Below are 13,934 nucleotides of genomic sequence, written 5' to 3'. Positions count from 1 at the left end.
GCTGTAACCACATAGAAGTTGGTGCCAGATAGTCTGTTCCAGAGGGATAATAACCATGTAGCCTGCCAATAGCAGCCATCCAGGTCTAATCTGTCCCAGCTTTGTGAATTCCAGCACATACAGAATACATATGGAAAATCCAACAATATCTTATAAATGCAGTTGAATGCAAATGTAAACAACATGACTATTTTTCGTTTCTTTCTGGTAGCATAGCCATCTAAGTTTGAGTTCAGAATAAAGTTTAACAATACAGTTCATAAATGCCTTTTCAGATAAATTGTTGCTTTCCAATAATCCTCAAATTATGACTTGAGAGTACATATATAGTGATTGGCTTTTAGGCCTCCTTCATATGAACACACTTAACCAGGGGCGGACTGACAACTCATGGGGCCCCCGGGCAATAGGAAATCATGGGGCCCCGTGTCCTCTCCCACAGTCAAACCACACCCAAAAAAAACATATGAAAGGTACCAGGGGCATCCCATGGGGCCCCTTACTGACCCCGTGCAGTGCCTGAGTGCCTAAATGGTCAGTCCGCTCCTGCTTTTAACATACACCTGTGTGAGAACCATGTTTTGCCTGCACGGGATGCACAGGTGTCCCATGAATGTTAATTGGGACGCAAAAGCTGAACAGCCGCTGCTCTAAATTTGACATCTATGTGAGTTTGAGTCCCCTCACCCACACTGTTGTTGACTGGGAGCAGTGGCTGTCTGTGCAGCTGCTTTGTCCCAAATGACTGCAGTGGGACTGCCTGCACATAGATGCTCGGTACACCTGTACATCCTGTGCAGGCAAAACATTGCCCTCCTCACAAGGGTGTACGCTTAAGCACACTCATGTGAATGAGGCCTAACTGATAAACCCCCTTGTCACATTCCATTTAAATTCAAAATGGTGTAATTGAAAGTTGTTGTATAGTAAGCATGTTGTGTGTGTATGTATATGTGTGTGTATATATATATATATATATATATATATGTATATATATATGGTAGAAATTCAAATTGTGTTCGATATCTGACAACCAAAAACTCTAGATGTGTTGATAGCGTTTGATCAGTATTTTAACCGCTTCACCGCTGCCCTATAGCAAATATACTGCTACAAGGTGGCGGGGAAACGCAAAATCACGTATATATATGTGATTTTGCATTTTAGGGTAGGGGGCACTTGCGCGGCTTTCAATCACCAGGTCCCGGCTGGTGATTCCCCGCCGTTGCCTGGTGATTGCCAAGGATCTCTGATGGGGAGGAGGGCTGCTTTGTTTACTAACAGTCCTCCTCCCTGTCGGCTCGGACACACTGCTCTGGATGGCTGTGCACAGCACACCCATCCAGAGCAGTGTGCTCACAGTGAAGCACACTGGCACGGCCCCCAGTAAAACACTTCCAGCACACAGTTGACCCTTTGATCGCCCCTCATGTTAACCCCTTCCTGCCTAGTGCCATTAGTACAGTGTCAGTGCTTTTTTTTTTTTTTTCTTTTTGTAGCACTGATCACTGTATTGGTGTCACTGGGGATGTCAGTGACACCAAGTCAGTTCCTCCCAGTGACAGAATGCCTGCCACAGTCCCGCTATAAGTCGCTGATCGCCACCATTACTAGTAAATAAAAAAAATTAAAAATTCCAGTATATATACCTCCATTTGTAAATGCTATAACTTTCATGTAAACCAATTAATTTACACGTATTGGGATTTTTCGTTTAGCAAAGACATGTAGCACAATATATTCTGACCTAAATTTATGATGAAATTTGATTTTTTTTTTTTAATTTTTACTGGACAGGTTTAATAGCAAAAAGTCAAAAATACTGGTTTTTTTTTCTCAACATTGTCAATCTTTTTTTTTTTTTTTTTTTATAGCACAAAAAATAAAAAACACATGATCAAATACCACCAAAAGAAAGCTCAATTCATTGGGAAAAAAAATTAAAAAATTATGTAAATTTAATTTGGGTGCAGTGTTGCATGACCACGCAATTGTCAGTTAAAGTAACGCAGTGCCGTAAAGTAAAAAATGGCCTGATCAGGAAGGGGGGTAAATCCTCAGGAGGGCAAGTGGTTAATTGTTTTTTTTTAACCCCTTTACGCCGGTCGCACACAAATGTTCGGCCTCCTGGCGTCTGGGCCTAGACGCCGAGCGGCCGCACATTTGCATTCAGGTAAGAAAAAACATATATGCTGAGAGCGCACTCCCGGCACACATGTCCGGTACTCACAGAAAGGTCCCGGTCTGCGCTTTCGATTGGGACCTTTCCCGATCATGTGACCGCCGTGACAGCGTGTCACGGTGGTCACATGATCCTTAAACCCGCTCCGCCTTCTGAAACTCTTAAAGGGAAGGGGTTAAACAAAGGTTTTTAAACAAATGTTTTGTCTGTTTGCAACCTTTGTGCCAAAGGATTATTAGAGCACTATGGGTTATCTTGATCAGTGTTTTTCAACCTTTTTTTATTCAAGACACCCTTTAAAATTACGGACAGTCTTGAGGCACCCCATTCTAAATTGTGAAAAATTATTCTAATAGTTTTATATAATGCAGCAACACTCACACACGTAGGACACCCAAAATGAGTGATTTATTCTACTTTATCATTCAATGTAAAGCTTATCTATTAGATTGTAAGCTCCTTATGAGCAGGGCCCTCTTATTTTTTATTGTTTTGTAACTGTCCTATCTCCTTTTATATTGTAAAGCGCTGTGCAAACTGTTGGCACTATATAAATCCTTTATAATAATATCCGGCAAAAAAGCCTTTGATATAAACTTTAATATGTACTGTAATTGTCTTCATGTACTGTATTATGGTCAGGAAAGGACTTTTGACTTACCTGTAAATTCCCTATATTAGAGTACAGTACAGGACACAGTTAACATATTCATACACCATGGGTTAAAGGCAAATACCTTCAGGTGATTGGACACTGGCAAATGTTTGAGAACACTCCCCCCTCCCTCCACCGTGGTGCATCCTCTATACCAGGGGTAGACAGCCTGCGGCTCTCCAGCTGTTGCAGGACTACAAGGTCCATCATGCCTCTGCAAGTCATAGCTGTAACTGTCCGTTTTGTAATGTTGCAATGCCTCATGGGAAATGTAGTTCCACAACAGCTAGCGAGCCACAGGTTGCCTACCCCTGTTCTATACAGTAACTCTGCCTCACTCTTTCAGTCCTGAGCTCAGCTCTGAATAAAGTTGTATGCCTTCAATATGCGTCAGTTTGCCAGCTTAGCAGGGCTGCATGTTTCCACACGGTTTCCATACTGTGGCATGTTGTGTTTGTAATGTCCTTTCCTCTTCTACTTTTGTGAGTATTCACTTGGTATTTATTGGATTTCATAAAAATGAATCGCTGGTAATGCACTAGGTGTTTGCGCCTTCCTGTTATTTCTTTTTTTTTTTTTTATTGTACTCTTGGATTGATTTATTTATTCTCATCCTCATTTTTAGAATTTTTTATGGGGGGTTTTTTCACCACACCCACACAATCGTAATCCAGCTCTGACAATCTCTTAGCTAGCGGAGAGCCTTATTGGGCTCATCACAGCTTCAGTATTTAAACTACAGGTGATATTTTATTTTATTCTATAGGGTGGGCGCAGTTTGTTACACAGGTTTTCCTGTGACACTATCCACTATGAATTTGAGTACAGTGTTGCATGACCGTGTAATTGTCATTCAAAATGTGGCAGTGCTGAAAGCTTAAAATTGGCCTGGACAGAAGGAGTAAAAGTGTCCAGTATTGAGGTACTTAAGGATGTGTGTTTGCAATATATACATTTGATTTCTGCACAGACCTTGATGTGTGTGTTTCTTCTTAAAGCTACTGTTTGACTAGAAATATTTGAAACATATTTTATTTCCACCAAAATTCAAAGTGTATGACCATTTGAACTGTATAGTGATTGTTTACCCTTGTATTTTTTTTACATATAATTGATTTTTTATTATTTATTTCTTGCATTTAGATGGGTCTTGGAATGTGGATTCTCCAAAGCTGATTAAATTAGGAGTTTTACCTGTTCGGAGTTTATTGGTAATGGAAGGAACTATATGGGCTGCATCTGGAGGACAAATATTCATAATTGGCAGAGAAACGTATAATACTGAAGTAGGTATAAACTCCTATAGAATGCATAACAAAATTAAATGAACATGGCTAAGATATATAGTATTATAATATATTATTTTACTATGCAATAGGATGCTGTTTGCTAATAATGCCATTTTGTTTGTGACATTTAACTTCAGAGTAGTTTTTTCAGCTGCTGCGGTTCCTTTAGAACATTAGAGTGGTTGGAATGTTTCTCCAGGCAAAAATGTAATTGGTTTATAGATCTTTTTGTTATATGGTACATAACATGGATAATCTCTAGAGCAGATATTACAACCAGGTATAAAATTGAAGTGTTAGATTTAATCAAAGCAATAGAAATTAGTTCAATACATTCTCCCAGATATTTTAAATGAATGCAAGGTGTTCCTGATAATGTTATCAAGGGGGTTGTCCACCCAGTGGTAAAGGGAATGTCATTCCTATATAAGAAAGTGCAATGTGCTTATGTGATAATATCACTCAGTGCTGTCTTTGTTTTGTTTTGTCGCTGTTACCACCATTACAGTAGTTTATTTTGCTGGCAGAATAGAAATATAGGAGCTCCTTACTCTACCTCTTCACTGTTCAGCCAACAAATTTTCACCCAGCTCCTTTGTTGATTGAAACATTGAGAATCATAATTATACAGTACTGGACAAGGCAACATGAGAGGCTCGTCTCTTTAGGCAAATATACCTCAACAAGCTTTTGAGAGCACCCCCCAACCCCCAGGGCCCCTCTCCTATAGCTCTACCTCACTCCGTGAATACTCAGTTTTTTGCTAATGTCTGTAGGTGATGGACCTCTTTTTCTTTCTGGAGAAACCAGTGTCCCTACTTTTATTTTTTACTAAAGATTTTTTCTAAAGTCAACCTCGCTAAAGTCAACCTTGCTGTCTACAGAAGCAGTGTATCCAGATTGGTGCAACCCTTGGTAGAACCATGGAAATTAGAACCTACAGTGTGGGAATGGCCTGTAATGTTTTGGACACTGGATCTTGCACTGGGCACTGACCTTGGCATTTGATAAAACGCTTTGACTTGGCTTCAGGTTGCTATACAGATCCAGGGTTTAGTCCATCACAATGTAACCCAGTCCCTGCAGACCCCTTTGGAGGTATGCCAACTGTGATGGGCAAAGCCAGGAATTTATATACAGTTCAGAGTTGTGAACAGGTAAGACAGTCACCCTGTATCTTTGATTGTTACTGTGTAAAATGGGGCTGGAATGTATTCACTTTACGGTGTAAACTTTTTAACCATTTGCCTACCGGGCACTTTTACGCCCTTCCTGCCTGGGCCAATTTTCAGCTTTCAGCACTGTCACACTTTGAATGACAATTGCACAGTCATGTAATACTGTACCCATATGAAATGTTTATCATTTTTTTCACACAAAGAGAGCTTTCTTTTGGTGATATTCGCCACTGGGTTTTTTAATTTTTTGCACTATAAATGAAAAAAGAGCAAAAAAAAGTTTTCTTTGTTATACAATTTTGCAAACTGGTAAATGTTCTCCTTCACTGATGTGCGTTGATGAGACTGCCCTGATGGGCAGCACTGGTGGGAATTGAGGAGGAGGCACTGATGATGCTGCACTGGTATGCAGCACTTATGGGCACTAATAGGCGGCAAAGGTGGGTAATGATGGCTGGCACTGGTGGGTAGCACTGATGGGTGGTGCTACTGGGCACTAATGGGCACCACTGCTGGGCACTTTTGAAGCTGCACTGATAGTCAAGGCACTGATAATCCAGTGCCTTGATTCAGTGCAGATGTCCTCTGTGACACCTGCTGGTTATCAGCAGTACTTTCCACACTCTGTGACAACATGAGGAAAGTGCTGCCAATAACCAGCAACTGTATTTACTTTGTGATCATCTGTCATTGGACACAGCTGATCACATGGTAAAAGGCCGCTGTGATTGGCCTTTTACCCTGTCATGTGATTAGATGTGTCCATAGGACACAGCATTCACAGACAGCGCCGGGGGCGCGTTCTGGGAGGACATCGTATGACGCTTTCCCAGAACTGAACAACCATTCTGTAGCTATCATTCAGCTATAGCCCGGTTATCAAGTGGTTAAACTTGGCACTTAAGTCTCCGGGAGGTAATCAGGTGTTATATCACACCACTGTGTGACCCTTCCTCCTGCCCTTTTGCCTTGAGGATTCATTGCAGGATGATCTGCATCTGGGTTACTGCATACTCCTACTGGACATGCTTACTCTATCTCCCTCGGTCTACTCAAGTGCCCCATGGGGGAATACCCTCACTTGTAGCTATGGCGAAGACAGTAACAGTGTTGCTGTTTTGGATCGATCAAGTGCAGCAGGCAACTGTTTGGTGTTTTTTTTGTTTTGCAGCAGTAGGCATTGTGATTGACAATGGAATTTGAATGAGGGACTCTTCTGGAGAATTTTTATTTTCTTTAAATAAAGGACATTGATGTCTTTATTTCTAGATTACATCTATTTTTGTGTGTGAATGAGTAAGGGCGCTATGTTCTTCATACCCGTTTACTTAAGGGGGAGCTGGTATATGGGGTCCCCCTTATTAATAAAGGGGGCTTCCAGATTACGATGAGCCCCATACCCCCAGACCCTCACAACCATTGTTGTGGTTGAGAAGTCGAGGCCAGGAGGGGTCTCCCCTGGCAAGGCACACCCCATGTTGAGAGCATGTGGCCTAGTATGGTTCAGGAGAAAGTCCCCCCTTTTCCTGGCAAGCCAGGCTGCATGCTTAAAGGAGAAGTCCACATTTGTGGGAATAAATGGAAAAAAAAATAATATAGCATGTACATGTGCCACACAAGTCATATTGTAATTGAATGTTATTTTAAAAAAATACCTTTCCTTTATCATCTGCAGCATAGTAATTTACTGTAAAATGCAATGCATTATGGTATACAGGGATGGTGTCATTGTTTGTCATTTCCTGCTTGTGTGATTGATTGGCTCACTGATTTTCTGAGAAGTGTGCACTAAAATACAAATCGGGTTTTGGGCATCCCCTGCAACAAAAATTGCATTTTTGGTAGGATACTGCCAAAGGGATATAATTTCTGAATAGATGCAGACCCTGTCACATTTCTCATTAGAGCCCTGCAGGTGCAGCAGCTGATTGATAATTATAAAGTCACTCCCATACAGATTCACTTTGCCCAGGGACACAGATAGACAAACCACTATTGCTTCAGAATAACAAAAGGCAGGCATCTGCAACAAAGTTTGTTTAAACCCTTACAATGTACATTGATCACCTAGAGGGAAATATTTTTTTCACAACAAAAGTGAAGTTACTTTTTTTTTTTTTTTTTTTTTGGAGTTACATTTTTTGTTGAGCCTCCATTAAAATATGTACCAGACTTAAAGGGTCTGGTATATATTTTTGGAGAACTTTTTTTTCATTCTTGCTGTAGGATGTGCAAAAATCACATTTACAAAGAAAAAAAATGACAGTTTAAATTTCTGGGAAAGAAAACTTAATTGCTGGCTTCTTTAAAAACAAAAAAGAAATAGCACACAAACACTTCAAAAGTTCCCCCACAATAGATAAAAGTCCCTTCGGAATCTACAATGTATTTTGGGGAACCCTTGGGGTCTCTGTGCCATTTTGTTTTTCAAAAAAAGAAGCAGGAGATATCATTTGCCTGCAATTGAAAAATCTTTTTATTTTTTAAATGTCAGGGTTGAGAAATCACTGCTCCCGGCTGCATGGAATTTTTTTAAATTGTTTTTGCATTGGTACATGTTTTCCAGGGTAGTAGTCATCCCCCCATGCTTTTTATGTTCCCTTCCCTAAAAGCCTACAAAATGGGCCTTTTTAATTTGACAGGTTCGTCTGCCATCGTGGAGTTCCGCATCCGAACTTCTTTGAAGTTCTGCAAACCCCTGCCGAACCGAACCCAGGAAAGTTCAGCTCAATACTACTTGCACAAATATTATTCATGTTCCTTCTTGTATCAGACCCCATTTTGGCACCCTGTGTCCCCTGACCTCAACCTACTACTTGCTCCCTTGTAGAAACAACCCTTTCAATGATTGGGACACTTTCTGTGAATCCCTGGCTAACATGGTTGTCTTTTCTGGTAACAATAGCATCTACAATATGTAACACATCTCAAAACTAGTGACTCTTTCCTGCTAAGAGCCCTGCCTGATAATTCACAATGAGAACACTGTGCTACCATCCTTAGACCTTGCTCTCAAGCATCCTAAGGAGGTCTCCACTCATTGTCTGCCTGTTATCAGAAATACTGTTTCTTCTTTCAACAGAGTTGTTTGTTTTTCCTGCTGCCATCACAAAGGGCATGCAGCTTTCAGAATCACCAGACTTGGAGGATAACTTGTTTAATCACTAGCTCTTACGTGCATCACAAATGCCTCCTTTTGCAATGTTACAGGCACACTCCACCACAATTGTTGGAGAATCCTGGACATTTAGGTTTCACTCCTCTATCATTCAACTCTGTCAGGCCATTACCTGGTCTTCAGTTCCTACTTTCAAGATACCAGGTACATGTTTTGTGTTCTAATGATGCAGGTTTCGGCAGCATAGTTCTTGCATCACCACTCTGAACCTGGGTAATTATTACTCGTGGTGTTTTTGCGCCTGTTGATGCAGGTCTGCTGTATCTTTGGTTTGTGATGTCCCATTGTGTATGAATATGTTGCATGTGTCCTGTACTGTACGAATGAGATAAGAGGAAATTTGACTTACCTGTGAATTTTATATCTTGGATTACAATACAGGACACACCTTCCATAACTCTTATTGCTCTGCATTGCTTGCTACCAAACTGAGGACACTCAGAGTGGGGTGGAGTTATAGGGCTGATGTCCCAGGGGATGTGTCCTCAAAAGCTTGTTAGTGTTCAATCACCTAAAATTACAAGCCTAAAACGCATGGTGAAAGAATACGTTGCCTGTGTCCTGTACTGTACTCCAAAATCTGGAATTTACAGGTATATCAAAATCCTTCTTTTTGTCTTGCTGGGTGGTGCCAACAAGACCACTGTCCAGATCATCATGTAAATATATTGATGAAATTGTTGGGCTTTTTTGTACCTATTGAACAGATGTAACAAAACACTTTAGTTGTTCATTTAACAGACCAAAAGGAGCAAATAAGAGCAGTTCATTGCTACAGTTTCTATACACGTTAAGTTTTTACTCTTATGAAATGGATTTACTTGCTTATACAGTGTATTTTACTATTATATTGTAAAATATTACATTTTTATTTTGCCTTTTTTTTAGCACCAGTTTGAAGCTCATCAAGAGGAAGGCATGGTGATTTCTCACATGGCGGTGGCCGGAGTGGGAATCTGGATTGCCTTTACATCTGGCTCCACATTGCGTCTGTTCCACACAGAGACATTTGAACATCTGCAAGATATTAACATAGCAACTCCAGTTCACAACATGTTGTCAGGTAGCTTTTACATTTATTTAATGGGGCTTTAAAAGTTCTCATAAATATATTGCATTGACATAACACATTCATGAATGTTTCCCATTTTTTACAAGGTATGAATGATATCCATTTTATTTAATCATCACAGCAGTTTGTACCACATGCTCTGCTACATTGCACAAAATTTTCATTCAATATTTTCTCTTCTCCGTTTTCCAAGAAGTCAGTTACTCCTATGTGAAGCTTCATACAGGTTCTAATAAATAGGTTATGAACAGAGTTCAAAATAAAAACATCACACTTGTTCACAGTTTACATTAATCACTTCAGCCCTGGAAGGTTATCCCCTCTTCCTGACCAGGCCATTTTTTGCTATTCGGCACTGCGCTATTTCAACTGATAATTGCGTGACCATGCAAAGCTGTAACCTAACAAAATTTATGTCCTTTTTTCATGCAAATATAGCTTTCTTTTGGTGGTATTTGATAATCACTGTTTATATATATATATATATATATATATATATATATATATATATATATATATATATATAGTAATACAGTGATCAGTGAACAGTTCTATATACTGACACTGTACTAATGGCACTGGCTGGGTGATGGGGCAATGATAGGGTTATCGGGGTGATCAAACTGTAAAATGTGTGTGTAAAATGTAGTTCTTTTACTTACAGCGTGGTGTTCTCTCTTCTCTCCATGGATCGACAGAGGGGGCAACGGGGGGGGTGCACGCATGTGCGTTCACACCCAGAAATAGAAAGTGACATTTGGTTATGTCGCTTTGCCCAGAGCCACCTCTTGCGGGCGGGTGGTTGGCAAGTACTTACAGAAGAAAAAAAAATTCTATATATTTTTTTAACATTATTTTTTTTATTATTTTTCAAAATACTTTCATCAGAGTAGTGCAGTATTACCATAGTAACATTGTACTTCTCTGGGGGGTGATACGGGTTTTTCTTTATACTGTTTTGCAAGAGCATTTAAGATTATTGCTCCTGCAATGCAATGCTTGCTTTGAACTTGCATGAATGGGTTAAGTTCATGATAGTTCAAAATACTAGTTATCTGGGATTAGCTACAGCTGATCACATGGAACAGGGTGCTTTGATTGACCCATGTACCATGTGAGAGCTGTGAGCCAATCACAGCTTACTAGAAAAGGAAGCAGGCTGTTATGAATCACATTGATTCATAACCGCTTTGTTGACATTGTGGGTCCTGTTAACCGGGATCTGCATTCCGCTGTGGATGCTTGGAGGGGGCTCCGGCACGCAGCACCCCCCTGTGTTGGTGCAGCCAGAGTGACGTACTGATGTTGCCCGGCCTGTAGCTGCCTGTAGTACTGCGAGCCTTTGGAAGGTGGTTAATAATGGAGATATGCAATGAAGTAAATGTAAATGCTCCCTGCTCCCATGCTTTGCATGCTATGGTGAAAAAAGGAGGAGATTTACTAAAACTGGTGCATGCTAGTGCAGCTGTACACGGTAGTCATTCAGCTTCTAACATCAGCTTGTTCAATTAAGCTTTGACAATAAAACCTGGAATATGATTGGTTTCTATGCAGAGCTGCACCAGATTTTGCACTCTTCAGTTTTAGTAAATCCCCCCTCACCCAAAAAGGCTCTAGTACATAGTGAACCATAGCGAAGCATGGGAATGATAGCACCTCAGTTTAAAAGCCTGCAGCTGTTTAAATTATTATAATATGGTCCGCTGAACAAACAGTGCTGACTATACGTAGGCAATCCTTACAATACTGGATTGGGAAATAAATGGGTAACCATAATGCATGGGCTATTGTGATAATAATGTGCAATAAATGGGTAATTGTGATAATATGCGGGCAACAAACCAACAGAAAATGGGCATTTGTGACATCATGCTTGCAGCAAACAAATTTGTAAAACCATGGGGCATAGGGGTTAATTTACTAAAACTGGAGAGTGAAAAATCTGGTGCAGCTGTGCATGACAGCCAATCAGCTTCTAACTTCAGCTTCTTAAAATAAGCTTTGCAAACATAACCTGGAAGCTGACTGGTTACTATGCAGAGCTGCACCAATTTTTGCACACTCCAGTTTTAGTAAATCAACCCCTATGCCATGTTTATTTAAAAAAAAAACTTTTTACCACGTTCGGAGCTGATGAGGGGCCATACAAGAACAGGTTCATGACTGTTGTAAGGAGCTTCCCTAACTCTCAGAATCCATTTATATCCTGTTGCAACATTAAAAAAACACTTTGTCACCTACCCCTATTGACTATGATATATTTTGTCAAGATGGTGACATTTCTTCACATTATCCATATTTGCATTATTTTAGCAAAGCGGAAATTTTCAATTTTGTACATCCCTATTAACTACTATTGCCTTAAAAGAAGAAAACACATAAAATAATATTTTACATTAAGTTCAGTGATATAATCAGATGGAAATTTAGGAGGAAACTGGAAACCTCTTTCTATAGGTTTTCCACATGTGTGTTTTGCTTATCCTGCCCTTCTGTTAGTGAGCTGGTGACAAGGTTATCACAATATAACACATGTATGATTTCTTTTGTTTCCCTTATTTATGTGTTTGAAGAAGGGAAATATTTGCTCATTATAACCATAATAAAAGAGGGGATAGCTATGATATCTAATGCATACTCTGTTATTGCAGGGTGAAAAGTGGCAGTTGCACATAAGCTGTAACACAAGGCAAGCTTATTGTTTTAAAATAAAATGCATAACATTAGATTGATGGGAACCTTTACTTAGTCTATTTTTGTCAAGTTTTTAGTTCTATGGAGCTCATCCTTGGGGTACATTGTACCCAGCAGGAAAAGAATGCGGATATCCATGTGACAAATGACAATCAACTGATCATAGATGATCTTTATTAAAGAACACTGGTATTTAGCACAACAAAGACAAAACAGGTCAATTTGATTAGATTTTCTTCTAAATTGATCTCAGATTATAGGATCATTATTCTGATTAAGCGGTCTCGTTAGCGCTGTTGTGCAGAAAATATTCATCAAAATGATCCAGCTGTACTTTTGGTATAGTTGTCCTTTGATTAAACTCCTCCCACTGCCCTCTCAAATGCAGCCTACCTGATAAAATAATTTCCTCCCTACTTCAGCAATTTTTGTCCCTGTAATCTATGTAACTTTATGTTCCAATCCAATTTATGTGTATACATTATCAGTACATATTTGTTATTAAATCTAAAGCAGAGGGTACAATCACATTGTAATGTGTAGCCAACTTAAATGGTCACTTCAAACAAAGGGGATATTTTGGCAGAGACTGGAGAGCTGAAGCAGTTCAATCATGTTATAAATCTTGAATACCCCATATTGAGAGCTCCCTGCCATTATTCTTGACACATGCCCACCTTTCATTTTTCCAGCATCTCCTTTTTCATTCTCCATAATATAAACTTTAATATTGTATGAAATCTAGCAAGGAGGGTGTGATCCCCGCGTAATGGCACAGCAGGTCTACAGACCCAAAAGCTCAGATGTAGATCAATCACCAATACACTTCCTGAGAGATAAAAGAAACTGTCAGTTAATTTAACTTCCCAGCATCCAGTATAACTAAAATATCAGTTTAAACTGCACTCCATACAGATATAAAAATACATGAATTCATGCAATTACATATAAAAAATAATGAAAAATGTTTTAATTGCACAGTAGCTGGGTAAAATATCTGGATTTGATGCAAATGTGAGTACAGTTTACATTAAATTACACGCCCGTTTAAAAGTGAGAAGCAGTTTTTCACAAGCTATTTGAAATATACTCCAAGGCCCTCACTTCAGTATGATGTTCCTTTCAGAACACCATATCATGACTACTGATTCTGAAAGAATTGTCCCCATCTCAGAGCAGCTGGCACTTAACTGCCTCTACTGCAGTACATTCTACAACTGAAAAGGGAATAACATCCTCTCTGCAGCAGAATGTGCCGCAGTTGTATTTCTCCCTGGTTTCCTGTAAAAACAAAGAGGCTTACTCAGTAAAGGAACTATCCAATAATCCACATTAACCAGTCTTTTTCCCCCCTTACGCTGACCTGACAAAATTGTGTTCATGGGTCGTGACACTTTGCACATCATTATTGCTCTTGCTTTTTTTAATTGCATTTGCTTGCACATTTTTACTTGAACATAATGGGACTGTACAAGAAGGCAGTGTGATAAATGGCTCATTCAGATAAGCATGCCATTTTCAGGTTTACAAGTGCTCTGCTTGTAGAGAGTTCAGTACAGGTAACCTAAAGTCTCCTACACACATTAAAAAAACTGACAGATTGCTGCACTCACAGGCGGTGTTAGTACAGCTATCTACCCCGCTGTGCTATTGTGTTCTGACAGGGGGACTGCCCCCCGCCAGAAC

At 39.8% G+C, this 13,934-nt stretch overlaps 1 protein-coding gene across 4 annotated transcripts in view; it reads left to right on the top strand.

Moving 5' to 3' along the window:
* ARHGEF10 (Rho guanine nucleotide exchange factor 10) overlaps positions 1 to 13,934 on the top strand; it is a 199,537-nt gene that overhangs the window by 166,548 nt on the left and 19,055 nt on the right. For all 4 annotated transcript variants that reach the window (XM_089679527.1, XM_089679526.1, XM_089679524.1 and 1 more), the window contains 2 exons: positions 3,981 to 4,123; positions 9,371 to 9,545. In XM_089679527.1, the coding sequence (XP_089535653.1) occupies positions 3,981 to 4,123; positions 9,371 to 9,545 (318 nt within the window). The remainder of the gene's footprint in view (positions 1 to 3,980; positions 4,124 to 9,370; positions 9,546 to 13,934) is intronic.

This window comes from Staurois parvus, unplaced genomic scaffold (assembly GCF_062004578.1).
Source record: "Staurois parvus isolate SC_StPar_1 unplaced genomic scaffold, SC_StPar_1.0 ptg000226l, whole genome shotgun sequence".
NCBI classification, from domain to species: domain Eukaryota; kingdom Metazoa; phylum Chordata; class Amphibia; order Anura; family Ranidae; genus Staurois; species Staurois parvus.
This window is presented reverse-complemented; position numbering and strand designations above follow the sequence as displayed.